This window comes from Artibeus jamaicensis, unplaced genomic scaffold (genome assembly GCF_021234435.1).
Source record: "Artibeus jamaicensis isolate MK-2021 breed Jamaican fruit bat unplaced genomic scaffold, CSHL_Jam_final contig_414, whole genome shotgun sequence".
Lineage (NCBI taxonomy): Eukaryota > Metazoa > Chordata > Mammalia > Chiroptera > Phyllostomidae > Artibeus > Artibeus jamaicensis.
Window position 1 is genome coordinate 6,419,900 of NW_026521822.1, and position 27,924 is coordinate 6,447,823.

The 27,924-nt window shown below is 35.3% G+C and overlaps 2 protein-coding genes across 4 annotated transcripts in view; both read left to right on the forward strand.

Annotated features, from left to right (window-relative positions):
• VWA8 (von Willebrand factor A domain containing 8) overlaps window positions 1-27,924 on the forward strand; it is a 459,390-nt gene that overhangs the window by 74,537 nt on the left and 356,929 nt on the right. For all 3 annotated transcript variants that reach the window (XM_053665428.1, XM_053665429.1, XM_053665427.1), the window contains 7 exons: window positions 220-384; window positions 737-786; window positions 1,674-1,782; window positions 3,537-3,641; window positions 15,004-15,135; window positions 17,010-17,144; window positions 17,227-17,304. In XM_053665428.1, coding sequence (XP_053521403.1) covers window positions 220-384; window positions 737-786; window positions 1,674-1,782; window positions 3,537-3,641; window positions 15,004-15,135; window positions 17,010-17,144; window positions 17,227-17,304 — 774 coding nt within the window. The remainder of the gene's footprint in view (window positions 1-219; window positions 385-736; window positions 787-1,673; window positions 1,783-3,536; window positions 3,642-15,003; window positions 15,136-17,009; window positions 17,145-17,226; window positions 17,305-27,924) is intronic.
• LOC128627466 (PCNA-associated factor-like) lies at window positions 4,164-4,827 on the forward strand. The gene is made up of 2 exons (XM_053665413.1): window positions 4,164-4,229; window positions 4,406-4,827. The coding sequence occupies exons 1-2, from the start codon at window positions 4,164-4,166 to the stop codon at window positions 4,730-4,732; spliced, it is 393 nt and encodes a 130-aa protein (XP_053521388.1). The 3' UTR covers window positions 4,733-4,827.

Sequence of the window (27,924 nt, forward strand, 5' to 3'; positions counted from 1 at the left end):
GTGACCACGGTCAGCCAGCTGTCTTGTGTGCCTCACTGGGTCTGCTCATTGCCTCCCTGCACCTGGGGTCTGCTAGGCACTGCCTGGGGGCTGGGGTCCACTTGCCACCACTTTTTCCTACCGCAACCCCCTCCAGGGCCTAAATTTCTTAGCCTAAAAGCTCTTACTTTTATAATCTATATTAGTTGTGCTGTAATATTTGATCTCATATTCTTTAAGGATCACACCAAAACAGAGCTGGATGCTTGGAAGATCGTTCGAGTCAGTGAAAACTTCCGAGTGATTGCCTTGGGCTTGCCAGTGCCTAGGTACCCTGGGAATCCATTAGATCCCCCTCTCCGTTCTCGGTTCCAAGCCAGAGATATTTATTATCTACCCTTCAAGGTAAGTATGAACAAGGATAATTTTTTTAAAACAGTTTTTCTATTCATGATAAATTCAGTTACTATAAAAATGTTACTATATTGGTAGATGTCCTCCTCAGTAGTTAATGGTAAGTAAAAAGGATACCAGGTGAAGAAAATCTCTGGAAATGAGGAAGAGAAATTATTGTGCTTCATTTTTCTAATAGATTTAAAAATGGCTACTTTTGAAAGAGAATGACATGCATCAATAAGTTATTTTTTTGTTACTAATTACTTAGTGTCTGCTTAATTAAAAGATTGGTTTATCTATAAAGCATTTATATTTGATCTGTTATATTTCTTATTGTTTTGATATTTCTGTATTATTTTAGGACCAACTTAAACTGTTATATTCTGTTGGAGCCAATATTTCAGCTGAAAAGTAAGTCAGTTATACACTTATATATTTTGATATATATACCTGGACACTTAACATTGAATTTGTTTTGCCCATTGATTGATTGATTCATTCATTCATTCAATAATTATTCTTTGAAGAAATTTTAGTAGCTGTGGTAAGTCCTGATTATAAAAATGATAAAGAAGATGATAAAGGTAAAAATCTTGGTAAATACATGATTTTTGATGCTAAGAAACTCAAGATTTAGTAGAGTTTAAAGATATTTGAGTAGTTTAGTTAAACAGTATAGAAGGCAGTAATTTCAAAGTATTGGCTTTTGTGGTTGAGAGTTTAAAAGGGATTCACACAGACATTGGCATGTGAGATAGATCCTAAAGAATGAATAGAAAGGGGAAGGATCGCAGGAACTGGTATAAAGGACAGATGAACAAAAACTAAGGGGGGGAATGGAAGGGAGGTGGGAAGCACTGGGGGGGGGTGGGCTGGCATGGGAGTAAAAGAGAAAACTGTACTTGAACAACAATTAAGTAAAAAAAGAATGAATAGGCTTTTGCCAGATAGAGAATGGAATTAAGGAATTCTAAGAATTTTTTTTAAAGCATGGGATATGAGAGTGTCTGTCTCATTTTTGAGGCTATAAAAAGTTTCTGGTGGCTAGAGAATAGGATGAGATTGAGAAAGAGAGGAGGTGAAGCTGCCAGCTTGTGAAAAACTTCACATGGTATGATGGATTTCAGAAATACATCAGTTATCTAATCAGCTTCTGAGATTTAAATTGAATATAGCATTATGGAGCTGTTGTTTCTTAAGAATTTAATAGTAGATGTCTTTTTAGATTAAACAGAAGTGTACATTTTATATATTAAAACTTAGAATAAAATTTAATGTCATTTATCTTTTTATCCTAGAATTTCTCAGCTTTTGTCTTTTGCCACCACTCTCTGTTCCCAAGAATCTTCTACTCTTGGACTTCCGGATTTTCCTTTAGATAGTTTACCAGCTGCAGTTCAAATCCTGGTATGTGTAAAGTAAATTAATGACTAATATACCCAAATGCGGCAAAGAAAATTTAAAAGTTCATCCTTGGATATTAATCACTTCAGTTTGCCTTGTCATATTCTTTTATAAATATTGCAAGAACTGAGATTGATTTGTTGTACAGTACAGCAAACTATACAGAGACCAGTGGTATATTCTGAGCCCTTAAAGAGCTTACAGTCTTAGAGGGGTGAAAGTAGATATCCAACTCAGATGTGAGTTCCATAGAGGGAAAGAGTTTTAGCCTGATCATGCAGAGGTGTGCTGTAGTGTAAGCTGTGCCTTAGACTTGCCCCAACCTAATGCAGAGGAGGAGCTGGGGCTTTCCCATGCAAGCATGGTCAGTCATTAGTTATGGTGGTCCCAAGTTACACAAATTCTCAGGCACTAGCTCTCCTTCCAGGTGTGAGCAAAGCTGGCTCTGGGAGCTCAAGGGCAGTCTTTCTGAAAAGACTGAGAAAGATTTGTAGCAGCTGATTGTTGGAAGTGAAAGCAAGGAGGGAGGCACAGAAAAGATGAAAATACATCTGAGTGCATTTGGTACAGACTGACAAAGGTAATAACAGTAGTGTCTGAAATGGTGGAAAGGCCCTCCGGGCAGAGGGAACAGCACTTACAAAGGTGTTGAATCACAAAAGGGCCTGGTTTGTTTGGAGATACATCGTAGCACTAGAGCAAGCTAATATAGTGAGGAGAGAGGTTAGAACCTTAGTGTGTTGTGTTTTACCTGCTGAATGAAGTAGTCTGGGTTTTATAATGTATAAGAAGTGGCCCATCAGACATTATTAAGTAGGTCAGGTGTGCTGCAATCAGATATATGTTTGAGGAAGATAACTCTGTTGGCAGGAAGAAGGGATGGAGAAAGCCTGGATGCACAGGGAGATGGTTAAAATAGTCAGTGACAGACTCTACTAAGAAGCGTAGTCCTGGTACTGGGAACAAAACTAGATGAGACTTACTTTTAAACTTTTATTGCTATTTATTTTATGTTTCCTGAGAGATGGTAAGTTAGGTTCCCCAGGCATTGCTTACACTGTTCTCTGTATTTAGAACACTTTTTCTTCTTCTGTTTATTGCATCTTTTACTTTTTGTTCAGAACTTTTTATTTATAGGACAATTCTTAATTCTAAAACAAGTTAAAAAATAGTAAAATGAGCATCTCTAATTCCTTCAAGTAGAATCATCAACTGTTAACATACTACCACATTTGCTTGCTCTCTCGTTTTTTCTGAACCATTTGAAAATATACAAAAGTTAATATTCTTAAATGCTTCATTATGCAACTTCTCAGAGTTAGCACATTCTCTTACATAACCAATACCATTATCACAACCCTCAGCATATTAACAGAAGAAGGTAGTTTGGGACAAGTAATGTAGGTAGATGTGTTCAGACACATAGTTTGAGACATACTAAATGGGGGCTTATGGGATTTTCATATAGTCACATCTAAGGTACAATTGAAGTTCAAGTCTATAGCTCAAGAAAGAGGTCAGGACTAGATATATGGAAGCCATCAATACAGATAGTAGCTGAAAGATGGGAGTGGGAGTTTATCAAGGGAAAGGGTGTGGAAGAGGAAGAGAAGAAGAAATAATATTTGCTTATGTAGACTTTTGGGAAATATTGGTTATTTATAAGGCAACTTTAATGTCATATGTGCATTTCAGATAAAATTTCAGATTTATTTTATAGGTGTTCCTCATTCACACTTATTTTTATTCCTATATAGGATTCCTTTCCTATGATGTCAATCAAACATGCAATCCAGTGGGTTTATCCATACACTATTTTACTAGGACATGATGGGAAGATGGCTGTGGAAGGTGTTTTAAAAGTAAGTATCTGCTCCCTCCCCTCCCCTCCCTTTTCTTTTCCTTTTCTTTTCTTTTCTTTTTTTCCTTCTTTTCCTTTCATTCTTCCAATCTCTCCCTTGCTCCTTTCCTACTTTGCTCTCTTCATCTTTCTTACTTTTCCTTGCTTTTCCTTCTATTCTTTTCTAGGCATCAAGGCATTGTCATGCCAGTAGTTGGGAAAACAAGTATTGAGGTGGCTGATGTGGTTGGGAGATTGTTTATGTTGAGTAAATAAGTAAAAAATTGAGCAAATGAGTGACTGTATTGAGAATAAGAGCTGCATTTTTTACTGTTGGGGAAGGAATTTATAAACATAGAAAGGGGAGATGAAAGAAAGAATACTCAGGTATTAGCTTGGAATTGGAGAAACTGGTATAAACTGATTTTTACCAATATAAACAGATAGATACAGGAATAGATATAAATAGTATATATGTATGTGTATATATGTGCCTATTTTCCAGCTGCATCCCCTAGGAGCGCTTAAAAACTATGACGCTCCAATGGCAATGATCATACCAAGTGCTAAGACATTGGTTTCTAAAATACCATGCTTTCCTAAAAGTATGGTATGTGCACCATACTTTGGAAGTAGGACTTCCTCAAGTCTTGGGAGGGAATGTGCATGATGAGCCTGGACCATCTTGCGCTAAAAAGTAAGGAAATGGATTTTTGTCCAGAGAAATACTCTCAGCTAGAAAACCATCTGGTTGCTTTTATTTCCTTGAGTTTGAATATGGTGTAGATTACAGGAGAGAGTGTCTCAGGCACCTATAGAAAATGGGAGACTTCTCAAGCCCCCAGGAAGGTGCTTGGTTCCTCCACCTCTGCGACTAATTCCATGTTCCCTTCATCAAGGAAGGCTGAAAGTAAGTATGCAGGAGGGAATCCAGTTTATGTGCACCCAACTCCTCAGTGGCAAAAAGGAATTGGAGAGTTCTTCAGATTGTACCCTAAAGACTATAAGAAAGAGAATCAGATTTCTGAAGAGGCAGGAAGCAGTGGCTTAGGAAAAGGAAAGAGCAAAGTATGTTCTTTGCCACCTGATCACACAGATGACAAAGAAGAATAGAACTTTTTAATTCATCCTTGACTAATGTTCTTTATTTACTCTGGTGTCCTAGGATGTAAATTTACATAAATGTATTTGTTCCAGTTAGCATTGTTGACTAGACATTTAATTTTAAAAAAAGAAGGTTATATATAGTTATTAAAAAGTGAGTAGTTATGATATTAGATTTATGAGATAATTATGGTTATTTAATTTTAGTATTCAATGCAATAATTGATTTCTTTTACCTGTCATTAAGCTTCTTGTTCTTGCTAAAAATAAATCATTGTATGTTTTATACACAAATCTGCTTAGATCTTTGTGCTGCTGCCATTTTTTATTGGCATTAGATTTTTGGAATGGTGCCATACTTTTCCTTTTATTTGATTTAGAAAACAGAGTTAGATTTCCACACAGTTAAAAAAATCAGTATTAATTAAACTGTACCTATATCCTGTTTAAGAATTGGGGCCAAAGATGCAATGTTGAAAAAACTTGAGGGTTAACTATCTTCTCCTTAGAAAAATGTAAAGGCAATTTGGTCTTGAGAGTTTCAGACAGGAAGATTTAATAGACTACATTAAAAGAGAAGAGTTTTCTTAGAATATGCATTTGATTTGGTGTAATAAAATATTATCCTCTGGAAATCAATAAAACATGAAAGGCAAATCATACCATAAACCCAGAGCTATGCCTAAAGTTCATAGAGCTACCATTTTATTTTTCAAGGTAACTGGTGTGTAATTGAAGAGGTCGGGTAATGTTACTTAGTAACAGTAATTCTTCCTCATCACACTTTTTTGCTCACTGACATCTGTTGTCAAAATTAACCATATTTTAATAGACATGTTTTTCTGGTTTATTTTTAATAAATAAATACTTATTTAAAAAAAAAAGTAAGGGAATTGTCAAAGTAGACAGATGAGCTCGCTTGGAGCGTCTCCCACTGGCCAAAACCTGGGACAATTTTAACATCAAAATAATGGTAGTAATCAGTGATAACTGTTGAATAAAATAGGAATCCATGAGTTCATAGTAATATAAATGAATAAATAAATACTCAAGGGAGAAGAGAATGCTTTTCCCTAGTAGATTGCCTATTAATAAGAGCAGAAGAAATATAAATAGAAAAATTACCATTTGGCAACTGTCAGAGTGGTAATTGATTTAGGTAGGAGTCTTCAAAGGATGTCAAAGCTGATGGAAATTCTAGGAGGAACAGGATACTGGCAAAATCTAAGAATATTCCCCCCCACCCCAATACTAGATTGACTATGAAACAGGAAAATTATATTTTTATAGTAAACACCAACTTGACTGGGTGAGATACCATTCAATATCATGTGTTTCCTGAGAGTTATGCTAAGTAGAGCTCAGCATAATTTCTTAGGTATTCTGGTAGGAGTTCATGGTGCGAGTTTGCATGTGATGAAATATTGTGTAGACCTAATTGAGGGCCATCTTACAGAATGAAAGATGTATTCTTTGGAACTTTCTAGGCTATGAAAATCAGAAAAACTGAGAAATTGCTTCACATTAAAAGAGATTCAAGATATATGACAGCTAAATGAATTGTGTTTCTGCACTGGATCCTGGACAAGATTGGGAAAAGTGACTTTGGCATAGTTGGTTAAACTTGAATAAGATCTGTGGGTGGATAGTAGTGTTCTATTAAATTGTTCTCCATATTTGGAAGTTTCTATGGTAATTACATTGACCAGAGTTCTTCTTTTCAAGAAATATGAACTGGGATATTTTAGGGTTAATGGAGTATCATATTTGCTGATTACTCTCAAATGGTTCAGAAAGGACCAGTGATTGTATATGTGCGTAGGGAGGGCTGGAAAAAGAAAGGGAACAAATGTGCTAAAATATTAACCACTGTGAAATATGGATAAAGGCAAAATAGGGTCATTTTATTTCATGTAACTTCTGTATAAGTTTGAAATTATTTCAAGATACAAAATTTAAAAAAAATGAATGGATATCAAGTATAATTCATTTCAAAATTTAAAAAAAATTTTAAAGATTTTATTTTTAGAAAGAGGGGAAGGGAGGAAAAGAGAGGGAGAGAAACACTGATGTGTGAGAGAGATGTGTGAGAGATACGTCAATCAGTGCCCCCTTGCATGCTCCCAGCTGAGGTCCTGGCCTGCAACCCAGGTATATGCCCAGACCAGGAATTGAACTGTCATCCTTTCATTTTGCAGCTGGCATTCAATCCACTGAGCCATGCCATCCAGGCGCAAAATTAAAAAAATTAAAAGCGAATATAAGATAACACTAAGCTTGAAGATTTCTGAGGCCTAGGTAGAATGTGAACAATAAGATTTTATGGCTATGCGTATAAGCCCTTAAACTCAGATCTCAGAAGAATGGAACAATAGGTTCTAGTTATTTCAGTGGTATTTTTTCACATATAATCTAGCCAAAAAAGCCCCCAATATTTTTATTGACTGGTGGTGTCAATAATATCAATGAAATAAAAGTAATAAAAAGCTTTTCCTCATAGATGCCAAGAAGTGTAGTTAGAGTTGAAAAGTAAAGCAAAAGAAACAAGGGGAAATAATGGTCAATAAAGAGGCAGAAGAAAGCAGAAAAGACAGCAGAGCATAGAAGTAGAGCTGAGGAGAGTGAAGTACCAGGCACTGATGAAAAAGAAGGGAAGTCTGTGTGTGAGAGAGGGGTGAAGAAGGGGGTAAGGAAATGAGGAAAAGAAAGGAAGAGAGAGGAGGAGTAGGTGGCAGAATATTAAGGGAATAATGAAGAACCATTTGGAAATGGAAAAATTAATTCATATAGGCTCAAGGAGTCAGGAAAATACCCTTTTCTGACTATAGTTTACTTTAAGTTTTATGCCAGTTGCTAGAAAAAAGAAAACTGGAGCCCACCTTTCATTTAATCAGCCTTTAAACTAAGTTGTCACTGGTCATTGAAATAGAGCACCTAGTGTTTGAGAAAAAGGCTGTGATTTCAGATGAGTTCCCTTGATTTAGCACAATGGCTAATGCCTAGGGAACAGGGTAAATAGGGAGGAAGGAAATGTCACAAAAAGTTGTAATAAAATGAGGCAACGTAAAGTTTTTTATGACACAAGTGAGAGAAGAAATTCAGTGCCTATTTAAGTCAGTTATGAACAGAGGTCTTTATTTTTAGCAAAACCCTCCCCTGCTTTGTTGTTTCTGATCTCTAATTTCGAAACTAGTTATACAAATTAGAAAAAGTTCTAGAATACCTCTTAATTGAGTTTTTAAAAGAAAGTAGCTAGCGTTGCTTCACTTTGACCTTTTTTTGTCCTTTTGTAAGTAAGGGGAACATAGAAAAATGATTAAAGGTCCATATAACAAAGAAAAAATATTTCAAATTTGACTGTAGAGTTTAAAGAAAGGAAAAAGGGAATGATATTCCTTTGACAAGAGAAGAAAAAGTGACTCTTTTCTTTCCTTAATTATGTGAAGTGCTTGCTAAGGAACAGCACTTTTTTTCAACTCCTCAGTAGATAGATAATTGGGTAATAGAGAGCTAGATTCATTCATTTGAACCTAGTGAAGAACTGTCTTTACAGATCATTACACACTGATCTGTACATTACACACTGATGCATATAACTACATTAGAGTGTTAAATCTCTTCTTAAAAAATGGAACGGTCTGCTGATTGTTTTAATTTATGATCTGTTTTGGGGAGTCTCTGTAGCCTGTTTATTATTCTAAGTGTCTCTCTTTCTCAAGCTAATGTTCGTAGATGAACAAGAATTTTTTTATCATTAAATAATTTTGAATTAAGAGTGGAGAAAATTAAGGAAATATTGTGGAATTTGAAAAAATGCTGAACTATAGAATAGAAATATCTATTATAATAGCAAACCAGGAAGGTACATACCTACAATAACTTTTCCTTGAGAAATAATTATATTCTGACCTACATTGTTATAGAAATTAATGGATAGTTGCATTTGAATTAGCTATTCTTTTGGATTTTAGTGTAATAACTTAATTAAACTACTTTTTAAGAAAATATAATACTCACTGAAAATGCAGTTAGCTAAAATTCAGAGCACCTGAATGCTTTCTTTTTTCTAAACAAGCTATAAAAATAGCTGCAGTGTCTTTCATTCCCCAGATGGTGCTCATCTTAGGATGTTCATACTCTAAAAACATGTTTCTATAGTCATAAAATCACTTTTAGTTAAGGGTGTCTTGAAGGAAATACTCTTATTCTGAATCTGCTATACTTTGAGAATGATATTTGTTCAGAATAGTAAAAAGTACATCCAGGTTTCTACTAAAGTTTTTTGGCTCTGGGTCCTTCTTAGATAGGACTCTATCATAACAATGGTTAAATTTTTAACTTTCATTGGTGGTGTTTTAGAGAGACTGTGCTGCCACTTTTCCACTGATAATATAAAATGAGCTATAGTCTTTATTGAGAAGCTTGGAAGGATCTTGAATTTAGTGTTTTCATTTCAGTTAAAGAAACATTAATTGAGCACTCATTATTTGGCACATGATGTGCATACAGAAGTCTGGGGATACAGAAAGACAGAAAGGAATATGATCTAATCTCTACTCTTGAGGAACTTAAGGTGTGGTTGGAGCATCATACATGCAGATAACTATTTTTTTAATCCTAACCTGAGGATAAACATATCCTCAGGTTATCCTTCCACTACAATCATTGTAGGGGAAGGGAGCGAGGTGGAGAGAGAGATAAAGAGAAAGAGAAAGAAAGAGATGAGAGAGAAACATCAATTGGCTGCCTGCTGTATGTGTCCTGATCAGGGATTGAACCCTCAAACTTTTGGTGTACAGGCCAGTGCTCCAACCAACTGAGCAACCTTGCCAGGGCATAAATAACTATTTTAATGTAAGGATTTTATAGTAGTGTAGCAATGTGATGAATAACTCTGATCAAAATAATAAAGATCTGAATTAGGTCAGTGAAATAGAGAATGAATGGATATGTGAAATGTTTCAAAGGTGGGATTATAGACCTTACTAACTGATAAAGTATAAGCTCAGTTGCAAGACTGTTAGAGAAAGTGTGAAATCTAGAATGGCTGTGAATCCTAGCTTGGACAACTGAGTATAGAGAGATACCACTAATTAACATGAGAAAGAAAAAAATGAGCACATTTGGGATGAGGGTTAAATAGTTTAATACAGTAGGGTCTGTTTCAATTTGAGGTTCTCAAGTGGGTTTGTGTGGCTGACTTGAAAATGTGGATCTCAATCTGGTGCTATTTTGATATTAAAAATAAATACTTGGGAGTCACTAATATATGGTGTTAGTCGAATTCATGAAAATGGATGAAAGAACCCAAGACGAACATGTATAGTGAGAAGAAATAGTGCCTGAAGACTGCCCAATTTAAGGATTGGGCTGTGGGCAAAGAACCTTTGTGAGGCAGAGGAAGAGCAGTCAGGTATGTCTAAGTAGGAGATCAGAGAATATTCTTGAGCATGGAGAGAGACTGTTTTAAGAGGGAGGGAATATCCAGTTTCAGATGTTTTGGACATGTCTTGTTCAATGAAGACTTTTAGAGTATTCATTCCAAAAAGGTTATTTATTCCACCCATTTCTTCCATCTCATCAGTTAGCCAGGCACTATTATGTTTGAGATGTAGGAGTAATCAAGATGGAAAAAAGTCTGCCTTCACTCAGCTTATTTTTCATTGAAGGGGAATAATCAATCAATCAAATAAGTAAGTATATATTATGTCATTTGAGGAATGGATGCCCACACTGAGATGACATTTAAGATCTAAGGAAGGGATGTGGGAAGAAAGCAGAGGGAATACCCAGTGTAAAAGCCCAGAAGCAGGAACGCTTCTAGGGTATCCTATGAATAGCAAAGGACAGTTTGAGGGGGCAGACTCAGTGATGAAGGGGTGAGGAGGACATAAGTCAGAAGGTAAAGGAGGTTAGGTCCTGTAGGGATTTATAGGCCATTGAAAGGACTTTTGTCTTCAGGTCAAATGAGATGGAATGTCATTAGAAGGTTTTGAGCATAGGAGTGTGTTAAAACATCTTAACAGGCTCATTCTTTTTGCTAAGTAGTGAATAGACTGAAGAGTAATGGTGAAAGCAGGGAAAAACCAGTTAGCAAACTGTAGTAATCTAGTTAAGAGAGTGTGATTGCTTCAACTAGCTTTGAGCTTGGTAGGAAGTGGTTGCTTTTGGGTCATATTTGAAGACAGAAGCAATATGATCTGCTGAAAGATTGGAAGTAGGGTTGAGACAAAGAGTCATGAAGATTTCAAGCTTTTTAGCCTGAGCACCTGGGATGATGAAGTTGGAGATAGAAAAGATGGGAGGAAGATCAAGATCTGAATGTTGTACATGTTGAGTTTAAAATTCCTATTAACTAATTGTCCTCTCTCTAAAAATAAACTAAATTTTAAAAATCCTATTAACTCTCCAAATGGAAATGTCGAAGGGCAGCTGCATATACAAATCAAGAGTTTAGAAGAGAAGTCTGAATTTCTAGGAGAGAAAAAATTGGGGGTCATGGGTATATGGACGGTTTGTAGTCTGAGACTGGATGAGATTATAGAAAAAGTGAATGTAGGTAGAAAATATTTTATAAGGCATATTTCTAACGTACCCAAATGTGTGCTGATCAGCAAGATGAAGAAGGACCTGCAAAAGAGACTGAGGAGGAGGAAACAGAAGAATGGGAAAACTAATTTATTTAATTTGGCAAATTTAATAAATTAGTTTTATTATTTGTAGATATTATTGGTGAATTTACCACAAGCAGTGCTAGCAGAATGGTGGGATTATAAGCCAAAAATCAGTGGGCCAAATAGCAACTGAGTTGAGGAAACTGAAACAGTGATTATATACTACTTATAAAATAAGTTTGATGGTGAGCAGAAACCATAGATGGTAGGTCACTCAAGGATGATGTAGAATTAAGAAATGTCTTTTTATTTCTTGAAATTGGGGGAGGCAAACAATGCTGTAGGAAAAAGGGATGAAATCTGTGGAGAGGATGGAAAATACTTATGGAAATATGGTCTGAAGTTGTCAGGAAGGGACATTTCCAGAGCACCACTGTGCCTTGGTTTGGAATGGTGGAAAACCTATGTTGTACCAATCAACTGAAGTGATAGAATTATCATGAAGTGGGATGGAGAACGTAGACTTCTACTGACTTTCCATCTACTTATAGTTGAAGCTAAGTCCTTGCTACTGAGACAGTGGGAAAGAAGAACTGGTGAAAATATAGATGATTTTTTCCCATTTTAAAATTATATTTTATTGATTATACTATTACAGTTGTCCCAATATTCCCCCTTTCTCCCCCTCCACTCAGCACTCAGCACTCCCCACTCCCTCAGGCAATCCACACACCATTGTTTATGTCCATGGGTCATGAGTATAAGTTCTTTGGCTACTCCATTTCCTATACTGTACTTTACATTCCCATAGCTATTAGGTAAGTACCTATTTGTACTTCTCTCATTATCTTTAACATTTTGCATTTTAATTATGATGTATCTTGGAGTGGCCCTCTTTGCATCCATCTTGTTTGGGATTCTCTGTGCTTCCTGGACTTGCATGTCTATTTCCTTCACAAAATGAAAGAAAATATAGATGATTTTAAAGATGAAAGAAAAAGAATTTCATTTGTTTCTTCATAAAATGAACCTTTATTGACTATTGACTGTGTTCCATGTGCCCGATTCTAGTTACCAGAGCTGTGGAGTGAACCAAATAGATACATTTTGATATTGCCTTAATGGGATTTATATTCTTGTACAGTGGGGAGAGTAGTAAAGGTTTATGTCAGTTGCTAAAGGCTTTGGGAGTAGTCCAGCAAGGACTGGGGACTACATATTTGTTCAGCAGCCAGACAACATGGTATGGAGATTTTCTCTTTGAGGGCTCAAAAGCCTAGAAAAGGATAAGAAGAAAATAGGTGACTTGGTGGGACAGAATTTGGAATTGTGAGAGTGAATATGGTGCCCTTGCAGATTAACACTCCTGTGATTTACATTTTCTTTTATTTAATTATACTTCACAGTTCAAATAATGTAATCTCAAAGAAAATATAACAAAAATATGTTGATACTGTTTGTTTAATTGAAAATTAAGAATTAATAGGAAATAGTCATTATATAAAATGGTAAGGTGCTATATTTTGCCATGTATGGTGCAGACTTTTTTGCCCAAATTTTTGAGGGGAAAAATAAGGATGCACATTGAACTTGGGTGTTACGTATCTGTTCTTGTGTTTTGTAATTATTTGTTACATAAAATTTCTTGTACCATAATGTGTTCAAAGTAAATGGTAAAATTCCTTTATAATACAAAAAACAACTATCTAAATATAAATAAATAAATAATTGAATTAAAAATTAAAACAAAAGATTTTTTTTTCTGGAAGTTTGGGCCAAAACATGGGTGTGCATTATACATGGCAAAATAAAGTAAATAAACTTGGTTTTCTACTTCTTGCAAACAGGTAGCCTATAAGAGTTACATATCTATTTTACTTCTTAATTACTGTTTTGATTAACAGTCCTCTAAATTTCCTATGCCAGCAACAGTAATTCACCTTACAACTTGAGCTCTTTTACTATCTTAGTGTATTCTAGCCTACTATTATTTGGCTGAAATATTTTAGCTTGAATTATTTATAAGGACCTAACCAGTATAGCAAGTGGTTCAAGGCATTAGTGTTCATGTCTGGAATATAAAGGCTCTGACATCAATCCTATGTCAAGTTAGACTGACATTATTATAGCTGGGGTAAAAACAGACCTTTAAGCACATATATTTGTTTTCTTAGAATGTAATGGCTCTAGGTTCTAAAGCCTAATGAATTTAATCACTTGGCTAAGGTCTTACTACTTTCCTATTAAACCTCCCTCAAAATACAGTGTAGGAAGCAGTTCCTACCAAATTATGTGATACTATGGGAATTAGCATATACAAGGTTTGTCCAGAAAGACATTTACTGAAAAAGATACAAGAAACATTGTACACAGGACAGTGATGCCTCAGTGCTCTTCAAAGTAGGCACCTTGGGACCTCACACAGTTCTCCCAGTCACCATGAGCTGCCCTGTTATCTCATCAACAGTCTGAAATCTCTTCCATTTCAAAGGTGATTTGAGTTTTTGGAAAAGCCAAAAGTCACAGGGCACTAAATCTGGTCTATAGGGGGGACTGAGTCACCTGGGTGATTCGATGTTTCACCAACAAACTCTGTATGCAGCGTGGTGCATAACCAGGTGTGTTGTGATGAAGCTGCTAGTCACCAATCAGACCTGTGGCCTTCTGAATCATTCCAATAGTTTCTGTGGAGGATTGCTCAAGCTTAACACAAAATTTGATGCAGAGTCTTCATTCTACTCACTCAAGTCATTTTAAATGTGACAGCCATACAGTACACATGCTCCCTCAAGGGCATCTGCCACCCCCACTGACTAGTACAGGGAAGTTGTCATTGTTCATGCATGTGCATTCCAGTCCACTCTCCTTGGCTGCCAGGTTACACTGATGTCTCACAAACAGTTGTCATTATATTAACAGTGGTTGCACTTTTTCCAGACAGACTTGTATAAAATGAATAAAGTATAAAACTTACTTTATATAGTAGCAACAGTAGATCATTTTTCTTAAGTTTGAGGGAAGGAGTGAGTGATTGTCTTAAGTATTTATGACACCAAATGAAGACTTGAACTGGGTTGTTATGTTTGTCATATTGTTGTTGAAAATAATTTTCTTTTCAAAAGTATTTTTTCAGGTTGTGTCATTCTGTTGAGTAAGTGGTAATTTATTCTTTCATTGAGGTGCAACTCTTTCACTGTAGTGATAATGTTCTGTGGCTGGGTTTTGGTGGAGGGTGGTTATTTCTGCCTGTTTAATACACTACAGAACATGCCATAGTATTTAATTAATTTTAAATTACTATTCTCATTTTTGTACTTTCAAGAGTATAAAAATGTCATGTTTTCAAGAGTCTTATCATCCCTTTCTAGGAAACTGGGCTTTTTATTATCAAGAAATGTAGACTGCAAACTTCTACCAGGTCAGGAATTCAGTGATTCCATTTCCTGTTGTTTAGTAAATTTTAGGGATAATTTTCGTATCACCTTTAGTAATTGGAGTAAGTAGGATGTATTCATGAAGATAGGAAAAAATTCTCATTAATTTTTTTACCTCTACTTTTATAATGTAGAGTGAGTTTTAGTTCTAATTAAGATGGAACCTTCCAGATAACTAACATTAATACTAAATTGAAAAGTAAATTACATGATTTTTTTGGTAATTTTACAGCGTTTTGAACTCCAAGATTCAAGAAGCTCTTTGCTTCCTAAAGAGATTGTGAGAGTGGAGAGAGTGACTGAAGACCTCTTTTCCCAAGCTTCTGTGACTGTCCGGATTGCAGAAAAAGAGGTGACCATTAAGGTAAACAGTCTGAGTTTATACTTTCTAAAATGTGCCTGGTTTTGCCCATTTTTATGACTTAAATTGGGTATATGATCCTCTTATGATTTTTCTTTGGCTTTATAGCATCACATCTCTATATCTGTATCTGTGTTTATCTGTGTCATGTATGTTTTAAATTGGAGATGTTCAGGAGGAACATAGGGATAGTCATTTATCAAAAACAAAAGTTGACCTCTGAGAAAATGAGGTTAAGTATTGTTTAGTGAAAGCATTTTGTAATCTTTGGGGACACTCTTTTTAAATAAAATCCTTCTAAACTATATGGGACAATTGAAAGAGGAACTGTTCTAATTGAACAGTTTTTAGAGGAGGGAAATGTTATTTGCTCACAGAGTTCCATCTCCTTACTTGACCTTCCTTTCCTCCAACCCTTTCTTTGAGAGCCCTATGATCCCTAAGAGGTGATGGGAAAATGTCTTCAGTAAATACAGCTTGAAAAATCCTGACACAAATAAATTGTAAATGAATATAGGAAAGAAAAATCTTTCCTTCTTATGTTGTGACAAACCAAACTTTAACTGTTGACTTTTTAGTGTGTTTTAATGTGGTATCACTAATCCTTATTTATGTTACTGTTTTATTCATTCATCAAACTGAACATTGATTATGTCTACTACGAGCCAGCCTCTATATTAAGTTTTACTAGTGCTGCTGTGTATTAGTCACTGTATTTGCCTTTTTGCATATATTATCCATTAAATCCTCCAATAACTCTGGAGGCAAGTTTTATTACCTCCCTAGATGAGAAAACAGATGCAAAGAGGGTAATCAATTCACTCGTGGTCACCAGCCAGGAAATGTCACAGCTGGAGCTTCTAGACAGGATTATTTTCCACTTCACCTTTCTGTCTCCTTCAGAAGAATGATTTCACCAAGCTGATGGTGGAGGATAGTGGCAGATAAGTGCACTAGAATGACTATGGGGATAAAGAGAAGGATGTAATACAAGGAGTCAGAAGGAGTAGAGAAAGTTTCAGAGAGGAGGTGGGACTTGAGCTAAGTCTTAGAGTATGGCATAAGAGTTTTTCAGTGGCCCAGGAGTAGAAAGATGATAGGATATTTCAGGTAGTTTAAACAGTATCTCCAGAGGCATGAAGCATGAAGTATGAGTAAGCTTTCATTATTTCCTTCCTTTTAGTGATAGCTTTCTAACTTTATTACCTCTGGTTCCTCTACTTAGCTTTCTCTGTTACCAAGCAGGATGATTTTTTAAAAATGCAAATATGCTCTTGTCATTTTCAAACTTACAATTATTTAGGGTTCATATTGTGTATGCTATGATCAAGTTCAGAGTCCTCAGCAGACCATGGAAATCTTCTGATAGGTTCCCCAGGAGACGATTAAGGAGAAGATAGGAAGTAAAAGAGGGATGGGAGCCAGATGCTTAAGAACAGATGCTTCTGAGTGGGTATCTAAAATAATGATGGGAGAGGATTTGTGGACATGAATTTTAGACATCAGCAGGTAACTGGTGACTTTGGTGGACTGATTTTTAAATTCTGTACTTATAATGGAATTTGGACAAAAACCTTTATCCTCAAGTAGTGACATCATTATTACAAGTTATAAGTAGCATGAAAATGACATGATTCTTATGAAAGTATCTGCCAGCCTGGGGCTTGAATTTTAGAGGAATGATTGATTTGGAGGTTTCTTGATGATCATCAGATCTGTGAATGAGAAAATAATTGCTGCTCTATTGAAATATCAAAAATAGTATAGAATTGAATTGTGTAAGAAATAAGTAGGGGCTTCACAAGGCAGTTATGTGCTTTCATTTACTAATATTTTGATAATACATATGCATGTTATGTTTACCTCTTTAATTACAGGTGCCAGCTGGAACCAGACCACTCAGTCAACCTTGTGCATCAGAAAGTTTTATACAAACTTTAAGCCATAAACAACTACTGGCTGAAATGATGCTGTGTCACATGGTTAAGGACATATGTTTAATTGGAGGAAAAGTAAGAATGGCAGCCACACTGCAAAGTTTTCTGACTTGGTTGTTTTGACTTATCTGTTAAGTGATTCTGTTTCCATTTGTAGGGTTGTGGAAAAACAGTCATTGCTAAGAACTTTGCAGATACCTTAGGATACAACATAGAACCTATCATGCTCTATCAGGTACAGTGTTCATTTTTGGCACTTGGACTATAAACATATGTTTAAACCATCAGTAGAATTTATAGATATTTTTCCTTATGACCTGTTAATTTTGATGTAGGTAAATAACTGAAATAGCAATCGTATTGGAGTGCAATTACAATTAGGGAAATTTGATAGTGCGTTCTAGGGTATCTAATGTGTACAACATGCCTGTTTTTTGAGGGCAACTCATTTTATGTGCATGTGCACACATGCAGAGTATGTTTAATCATCATTTGGAAATCTAAGCAGCAGTGGGAAGTAATTAGATATTTACCAAATAGATAATTTTTTACTGTGACAAAATGTACATAACATAGGAACATGTATAAAGGACCCATGAACAAAGCCAAAGGGGGTTAGGATTGAGGGTGGGAGGTGGGGGTGAGTGGGGTGGGGGGAAGTGGTGGTGGGAAAATGGAGACAGCTGTACTTGAATAACAATGAAAACAAAAAATAAATCATTCCCTAAAATATATGTGTCTAACAAAATTTACCATTTTAACACATTCAATTCATTCACATTAAGTACATTCACAATGTTGCATAACCACCACTACTGTCTATTTCCAGAACTTTTTTTTATTATCCCGGGTAGAAACTATACCCATTAAACAATAACTTTCAATTTGTCCATTCCCCTAGACTCTGGTAATCTCTATATTATTTTCTGTCCCTGTGAATTTACTTATTCTAGGCACCTCACATAAGTAGAATCATATACTTTTTATCCTTTTGTCTTTAGCTTATTTTACTTAGCATGTTGTTTTCATGTTTAACCATGTTATAGCATATATCAGGTTTTCATTCATTTTGATGGCTGAATAATATTTTTTGTATATGTACATATCTATGTATCTGTGTGTGTATATGTATATATATATAGGTATGTCACTTTCTCTCTCTCTCTCTATATATATATATGTATATATGTCATTTTTTGTCCATTCAAATAGTGATGAATTTGGGTTATTGTAAATAATTCTGCTGTGAACATTGGTGTACAAGTATCTGAGTCCCTAGGTATTGTATATTGTACCTAGGAGTGGTATTGCTGAATCGTATTGTAATTCTGTTTAACCTATTGTGGAGTCCATAGTAGCTGCATGTTATTCTCACCAGCAGTGTACAGAGGTTCCAATTCCTTCATATACTTGTCAATATTTATTTTCTACTTAAAAACTTTATAATAGCCACCTGATGGGTGTAAAGTGGTAACTCATTGTGGTTTTGATTTGCATTTCCCTAATTACTAGTGATATTAACATCTTTTCATGTGCTTATTGACCATTTGCTGTATCTTATTTGGAGAAATGCTTATTTGAGTTTCTTGTCTATGTTTTAATTGGGTTGTCTTCTGTTGTTGAGTTGTAGGAGTTCTTTATGTATTACTGATATTAACCCATTCTCAGATATGTGATTTGCAAATATTTTCTTCCATTCTGTGGGTTGTCTTCTCACTCTCTCCATAGTATCCTTTGATGCACAAAGGTTTTAATTTTAATAAAGTCTAACTTATCTTTTTGTTGCCTATGTTTTTGGTAATATATACAGTAAATCATTGGCAAATCCAATGTTATGAATTTCCCTCTACATTTTCTTCTAATAGTTTTACAGCTTTAGGTCTTATATTTAGGTCTTGGGTCATTTTGAGTAAATTTTTGTATGTGGTGTATAGTAAAGGTCCAGTTTCATTCTTTTGCTTGTGGATATCTGGTTTCCCCAGGGCTATTTGCTGAAAAGAGTGTCTTTTCCACATGGGATGGTCTTTGCATCCTTGTCTAAAATTAGTTGACCTTATGTAGGAGGGTTTATTTCTGGGTTCTTTATTCTATCCCATTGGTTTGTATGTCTGTCATATCAGTATTATACTGTTTTGATTACTATAGTTTTGTAGTAAGTTTTGAAGTCAGGAAGTATGAGACCTCCATATTTGTTTTATTTTCCAGGATGGCTTTGCCTTTTAGTGCTCCTTGAAATTTTATATGAATCTTAGGGTGTGTTTTTCTACTTAAGAAATAAAAATGCTCTTTAGATTTGATAGAGATTGCCTTGAATGTATAGATTGCTTTGTGTAGGTAGTATTGTCATTTTAATATTAAAATCTGTGAACATGGATGTCTTTCTGTTTATGTCTTCTTTAATTTCTTTCAACAATGTTCTATATTTTCAGTGTATAAGCCCTTTGTCTCTTTTGTTAAATTTACTCCCAAGTATTTTTAAGTAGATTATTTTGGTGGATGTACATTTTGTATATAGTATGAAAAAGTGAACTTACAGCCTGTGTTTCTACAGAGTGAAATTTTCTGTCATGTATTTTTTTGTTATGATATCTCCTAAGACACTTTTATCCTGCTAATTTATTGACTCTGTGTGTTAGTTTTTGGTATCTTTTTACTTATAGAAGAGTCTTTTTATTCTTTGAACAGTTTTGGAAGTGGATATAATACTGTTTACTTACATTTTAGGATGGATTTTTTAATTTTTAGTTTATTCTTTGGGTAAATATTTTTATTTTTACTGACAGTAAATATATTTATAATCAAATGTTCTCATTTTGAAAAATGGCTTTTAAACCAGGTACTTGTAGTGACCCTAGATCATAGAAAATTTTGTTAATAGCTTGAATTCAGATGACTTTGTTGAGAATATTTCTTCATGCTGAATTAAGGAACTCTGTGCTTTCTGGTTGAATTGACCAGAATTTAGAAGGAATTGTAATCACATGGTACTGGTAACTTTTGTGCTATAAGCAAAAGAATCTGTTGTAAAGATATGGGAAAATTCCCCCTAAAATTATTTTTTCTCTTTCTTCTGTATAGTTTTAGCTCGTTCAGAGTACAAAGTTATTTAGGATTTTGAGTTTCATTAAAAAGAATTTTAGAAACAAAGGAGAAAGCATCCTACCTTTGTACAAAATTTGGTGGCTCTACACACCTACTATTTTGCTCAGTTTTTATTTCAAGAAAGATAAGTAAAAGCAGGTAGATAAAAAGGAGATAAAAGTAATTAGATAATTAACTGATTGGAGGACTTAAAAGGTTCAAATTTTTACTAAGATGTACTCTATGACCTTAAAAGATGAAAGCCATGAAAAAACATATAATTGAGATTATGAAATCATAAAGAATATGAATTAAGGTGAAGATACTTAAAGTAGTGCTGTTACCCTGAGTTTTGAGAGATAAACATGTAAGGAAAAGACAATAAATTTCTACATTGTACAGGAGGTGGCAAGTCTTGGAACTTGCTGAAAATACTTTTGAAATTTTTATATATTGATTCCAGGTCTATTGGATTTTTAAAAGGGAAATCAGGAAATTGGGGGAGGGCAATATCTTTAACTTAGTTATGGAAGATGCCATGAAGAATACCGTGCCCTCCTATAGAACAACCCCTCTTGGTATTTTTGTCAGAGGTGAGAGGACAGGTGGTTAGCTCAGTGTGTATTTCAACTGCCCTTCCCCTCCACAAATCATTTTAGAAGTGACTTGAGGATGACATTCTATTATTTCACCAAGCTGTTAAACATCAACTCTATAGGTTCCAATGAAAATGCTTTTCTTTAAAACAAACAAACAAACAAACAAACAAACAAACAAACAAAAAACCAGAAAACCTGGCTGGTGTAGCTCAGTGGATTGAGCACTGGCCTGTGAACCAAACGATCGCGGTTTGATTCCCAGTCAGGGCACATGTCTGGGTTGCAGGCCAGTTCCCAGCAGGGGATGCATGAGAGGCAACCATACATTGATATTTCTCTCCCATTCTCCTTCCCTTCCCCTCTAAAGATAAATAAATAAAATCTTTAAAAAAAAAAAGAAATTATACTTGGTTTAAAAAAAAAAAAGAAAATGCTTTTCTACCAAATAATGGGGGGGAGGGGCAAATTGTCAATATAATTGTAAAATAGGTTAAATTATATTATAAATACATCATATTCCACTTATCCATCAAGGATAAATATAAACATAATTAACCTCCCCAAGTGCCACTACTTTGAAGTCATTTTGAAAGGACCTTTTGAGGATAATATTTATTTTCTCTTTGACTCTATCCCAGTTTATTAGTAGCATTATTTCTAAATTTATACATGTGATTATTTTCTTCATATGAAAATGAAAACTCTGATTCTAGTGAAAACTGAAAATTATGCCCCATCTTCTTCCAGATAGTCCTGTTTTGGTATCAGATTTCTATAGTCAGTTTATAGTGATTTTTATGCTGTAGTGGTAAACTATCCCAAGATCATATGCTTGAGCTGTGATAATGATGGTGACCTCATTCTGCTATTCTTTAAAAGAAGAACCCAGCAAGAGAGTATGTATCTACCCATCAATTCATATCTCTCAGCTCCACTGAAAAACTACCCAAAGTATCTTGCCATTGAGAATGTTATCTTTACATGTGAAATAATTAGTGCAAGTAGTTCAGTAGTAATGGATGGAGAAAGGTATAGAGAAATAATAATAGTAACCTATTTTTAAGTGAGTTTGTTTTTCTCTTTCTCTCTCTGTATGTCTTCTTTTGAACTGGATGAAAGCATATATTAGACACTGTGTCGACATTTGGAGATTTTGAAACTGTTCATCAGTTGGTGTTCATGATAGAAACTAAGCTCCTGACACCAAATATAAAACTCTTTTTGCTCACACTTTCATATTTATTAGTAGAGTTCATTGATCTCTCTGGGACAGAGGAAATAATTTAATAGAATTAAAGAATTGATTTGGGTTTTATAATAATACAGTCTGTATTAGTGAAGAATTTCCAGAAGTTTGACCCAACATCGAGAATTTAGTGGGAATAAGTAATCCAACATCTGTTCTTCTAGAAGATGTGGAGATTTCCCTGTTACTTGTACATGTGTAAAGCTACACTTAATCTGTGGATTTTGCCTTATTTTTAGACTTGACTATTTTTAGAACTGGATTTCATATGAAGAAAAACAGAATCTTAATACAAATTTGTGGTAGTACATAAAATAAGTTTTATAATAGGTTATAAAAATCTTAAATCATTTGGCTTAAGTGTCATGTCATATTCTTTGATCTGGTTATTTTTTTTTTTTTTTTAGTGTTGAAGCCAGTGATTTCATAGAATTGAAGAAATACAAGTTATTCTTTTCCTTCACAACCAGATAAAGGGCATATTTCCAGATTTCTTTCCATACCATAAACAGCCCCAGATCTAGCATCTCTGTCTTCTGTTTAAGTACTGGTTGGATTAAAGACCAAATCAACTCCTATCATAATTTAAGAATAAATAAATATAAGGGACTTTTAGTGAAAATAATCACTGTCTAAAACATGTCGAAGTCTTAGGATCATTTTTGACTCCTTGGCTAAGGTTTTCTTCCCATAGCTAAACTCAAACCAAATACTTTTCTCCCTCTTGAATCTAATTCATCATCCCTACCTCTTTCTGTTTATCCAGTATATAGTGGAAATAGTTTTACTTCTTATATTCTCATTTGTTTTCACTGCCTCATCTTGGATTTATACTTGCTTCTCATTTTGCCTTGCCTTTTTGCACTTTTGTCTCATCAAGATTTCAGGATATCTGTATTCATTTAAGCAGTTTATTATGTTCCACCTTGGAGGCTGACTTTCTAGATGATTCTGTAATTCTTCCTGTTTTTTGATGTATTGTTTTGCTACAATCTGTCATCTTTTCTGTCTTCTTAGAACTTTTCTTTTCTACCTGTAATAACCTTCATAAGGCTATCTAAGAGTTCACTTACTTCAACTCTTTCAATTTTTTTAAATAAGACTTATTTTCAAAGAATGATATATATCATCACCACATAAGAACTTTAAAATGGTTGACTCTGGTAATCCTTTTCAAGTCCCAGGCTTACTGAGGCTGCCGTCTCGTATTATTTTCAATTTCTCCTTGATAATGATGTTGCTTTGTCTCTTGCCTCCTTTATGTAGAATACATGTTAAATTTTATTTTAATCCATCAGAATATAAAATGTAGTACAGTATAGATTTAAAAAGTTAGAATAAAATTTTCCTTATCGTTTGAAGGGACATTTTCTATTAAATATAATTTCATATTCCTTGCCTATAATATCAGAGGCATGCTATAAGAGGACCAATAACTGTTTATCATCGTCTTTGCCACAATGTAAAAGTTAAATTATAATGCATTATATTGTTACTTGTAATTGCAAAATTACAAATATTACACCATGTATGAAATAGTCATCTTAATAAGTTTCATCAGTGTACTAATATGGCAGTTGTACAAATAAGAAATTTTATAAATTAAATTGTAAAGGTAGAAAGTATAACTTTTACTGCAATAAGTTTCTTCCCAAATATACTTTATTGAAAACAATAGAGTATGGATGAATCTCTGTCACATGGTACCATTACTAGAAAAGATTATTCAACCTTACGATCAACTAATTGTATGTCACTATTATAATTATTGCCTATGTATGATAACATTTCTTCATTAAAAAATTATGAAATAAATACAACTTAGTCATAAAGACTTTTTAGTATAATTTCTTATCACATTTAAAAATCCTCACATAGTATTTTATTTTTGTGTAAAAATGCCACACACTTTGTTGTTTCTATTTTCCAACTTCAGACGAGAACTGTAAGTCAGATTATAACGCTTCTCTAATTATTTGAATTTATACTTCAAATGCATAGGAAAGATACTTTGTTCATGTAGAAGTCATATGAAGAAGCTGTTACACAGATTGTAAGTAATTACTTACATAAAAGGCCAGTGTCTTGTCATTTTCTCTCTCTCTCTCTCATACACACACACACACACTCCAACAGATATACTTTAGGCAATAGGTTGAAATAGTAGATGTGCTGATTATAGGGAAGATTTTGTGAAAGTTCTTTTTTTCCTTAAATCTGTGGCTGTTACTGAGAACTGAATAAATACTCTTTTCATTTAGAGACTTAATTCAGGATGTATTTGGAAAACAACGGATTTCTATACCCTGGTAATTTGAACAGGCAGTTCCTGTTGGAATCACTCAACACTGCTGTTACAGTGGAAAAGCAGTCATAAGCAATACATAAATGAGTATACTACCTTATCACACTTTTGGTGGTTTTTAAAATATATATATTTTATTATGCTATTACAGCTGTCCCATTTTCTTCTCCCCTTTATTCCCCCCCACTCTGTACCCCCTCCCGCCAGAATTGCCTCCCCCTTAGTTCATGTCCATGGGCCGTACATATAAGTTCTTTAGCCTCTCCATTTCCTATACTGTTCTTAACCTCCCATTGTCTGTGGAGGACCCCGTCCTGCAGTGTCCCCCGGAGTCACAGATAAAATGAGGCTACCAACACAAGATCTACTTGGGGAGAAAAGGCTGGCTAATATCTCAGAGGAGAAGAGCCCCGAGGTCCTTTCTTCTGAGGCTTTTATTGAGAATGATAAGTGCTGAGGTATACAGCATGCTTGTAAAGCTCATCAATCAATGTCTAAAGACCTTAGTTACAGAAAACAGTTATTATGTATAGATAACAATTGAGGAAACACAGAGATCTGCCTCAGGTCAGGGTGTGTTAGATATGATGACCCCAGAGGGTCGTTAAGGTGTGGTTCATGAGATTAGGAGTTCACTCCTTCTGCTTTGGATTTAGATATCTGATTCATGGCATCAGGGTTATACAAAGCAAAGCAAGCCTCAAGGGGTATAATGCATTATTTAGGCCTGATTTCCTGGGAACCCTCCAAGCTAGTATTGGGTTGTGCCTGCCTCCCAGCACTCTCAGCATTCTGAGCATTCTGGTCAAGACTTACAGGCCCTTATTCGAGGCCTGGCTTGCCTTGGGCTACAATTCCTGATACCACACAAAGTGGTCCCAACACTTGTCTATTTTGTATCTACCATTTATGCTTCCTATTCCCTGTACCTTTCCCCCCTATCTCCCCCTCACCTTTCCCACTGATAACCCTCCACGTGATCTCCATTTCTGTGATTCTGAACCTGTTCCAGTTGTTTGCTTAGTTTTTTATTTTTGTTTTAATTTCGGTTGTTAATAACTGTGAGTTTGTTGTCATTTTACTGTTCATATTTTTTGTCATATTTTTCTTAGATAAGTCCCTTTGACAACTTCTTTAACCTGACCTTATCTGGGAAGCACTTTATCTGCCCTTCCGTTCTAAATGAAAGCTTTGCTGGATAGAGCAATCTTGGATGTAGGTATTGCCTTTCATGACTTTGAATACTTCTTTCCAGCCCCTTCTTGCTTTTAAGATTCTCTCTTTCTCTTTAATCTCGGGTAATGTAATTATTATTATTTTTAAAGATTTTATTTATTTTTAGATAGGGGAAGGGAAAGAGAAAGAGAGAGAGGGAAAGAAACATCAACGTACGGTCGCCTTTCATGCATCCCCTACTGGGTACCTGGCCTGCAACCCAGGCATGTACCCTAACTGGCAATTGAACCAGCGACCATTTGGTTCACAGGCTGGCATTCAATCCACTGAGCCATACCAGCCACAGCTTGGGTGATGTAATTATGATATGGCTTGGTGTGTGCTTCCTTGGACCCAACTTCTTTAGTACTTTCTGAGCTTCCTGTACTTCCTGGAAGTCTATTTTCTTTGCCAAATTAGGTAAGTTTGCCTTTATTATGTTTTCAAATAAGTTTTCTTTCTTGTTCTTCCTCTTTTTCTTCTGGCACCCCTATGATTCGGATGTTGGGACGTTTAAAGTTGTCCTGGAGGTTCCTAAGCCTGTCCTCATATTTTTGGATTCTTGTCTCTTCATTCTGTTCTGGTTGAATGTTTCTTTCTTCCTTCCACTCCAAATTGTTGATTTGAGTCCTGGTTTTTCCTGTCACTGTTGGATTTCTATATATTTTTCTTTATTTCACTTTGCATAGACTTTACTTTCCTCTATTTCGCGACCATACTCGACCATTTCTGTGACCATCCTGATTGCCAGTGTTTTGATCTGTGCCATCTGATAGGTTGACTCTCTCTTCACTGCTTAGTTCTGTTTTTGGAGCTTTGATCTGTTCTTTCATTTGGGCCACGTGGTTTTGTCTTGGCAGGCCCATTATATTGTAAGGGGCGGAGGCTTAGGTATTGCCCAGGGGGTGGGGCAACCCATGTCACTGCATTTTAGCCCTGTATATGGGGGAGGCATCAGAGAAGGAATGGTGCTGCTTGCTCAGCTTTTGGCTGGCTTTCAGTCACTTCCCCTGCTACCCAGAAGTGAATTGGGCCCTTCTGGTGCTTATTCCCAGGTGGGTTGGTGTGTGTACATTCTAGGACCCTGTGGGTCCTCCAGTGAACTCTCCTGTGAAGCTAGGAGTTTATCCTGTCCCCGCAACTCCCAATAGATTTTTACAACCAGAGGTTTTGAGGCTTTATTTCCCTGTGCTGAACCCTGTGTTGCATGGTCTGTCTCACTCTGCAGTTATTTGTCCTGGTTTATCCACATGCAAACGGGGCACCGCCCAGTCTGCCAGCTGCTGTCTCACCCATTTGGTCCTCCACCTTCCACCTTGCTTTGTGTCCTCTTCACCTTGGCTACCTGTGTCCACCCCTCCTACTAATCTGAATGAATATTTCTTTTTTAACTTCTTGGTTGTCGGACTTCCATACAGTTTGATTTTCTGGCAGTTCTGGTTACTTTTTGTTTTTAAACTTCTTGTTGTCCTTCTTTTGTTTCTGCAAGGAGGCAAAGTGTATCTATCTACCTATGCCTCCTCCTTGTTGGAAGTTTTTTGTGGTTTTTAAAGTTTTAAATGCTTTTAATGCTTATTGAGGTATAATTCACATATAGTAAAATTCAGTGCATTTTGCCAGGTCATGTAACCACCACAGTTGAGATATAAAACATTTCCATCACCTCAAAAAATTCCCTTTTGCTCCTTTTAGTCACTTGTCCACTGCCCCAGTTTTTGGCAAACACATCTGTTTTTTATCTCTCTTAGTTTTGCCTTTTCCAAAATGGCATATAAGTGAAATTAGTAAATAGTTTGTGCCTCTTGAGTCTGGTTTCTTTCACTAACATAGTGTACTTGAGATTCATCACATTGTTGCATGTATCAGTAGTTTATTCTTTTTAATTGCTGGGTATCATAAATCATTTTTATTAGTGTTTATGTCTATACTTCTCTATGTTCCTACTACTTTATCTTTATGCTGATGCTGAGACCTTCTCCTCTAGATTATCAACACTAGCTTACTAAGCTTTCTTCCTGTTTTCAGCCTTGGTTTTGTCCATTCTGTTCTTCCAACTCTGAATTTTTTTCTTTCTAATAGGTGCCTCCTCCTCCTCCTGCTGCTGCTGCTGCTTCTCCTCCTCCTCCTTTAATTTATTTAAACTAAAAAACAGTCCACCTGTTTCTACCACCCCCATTTTATACCTCTGGTACCCATTAGTCTATTCCGTTCCTATAAGCTTGGTTGATTATTATTTATTTATTTGTTTAGATTCCACAGATAAGACATATATGGTATTTGTCTTTCTCTGACTTATTTCACTTAGCATAATGCCCTTGCAACCCATGAATGGTGTCTCAAGACAATATACCATTCTTTCTTATGGCTGAATAATATTCTATATGTATCTATGTATAGAGTAATATTCTA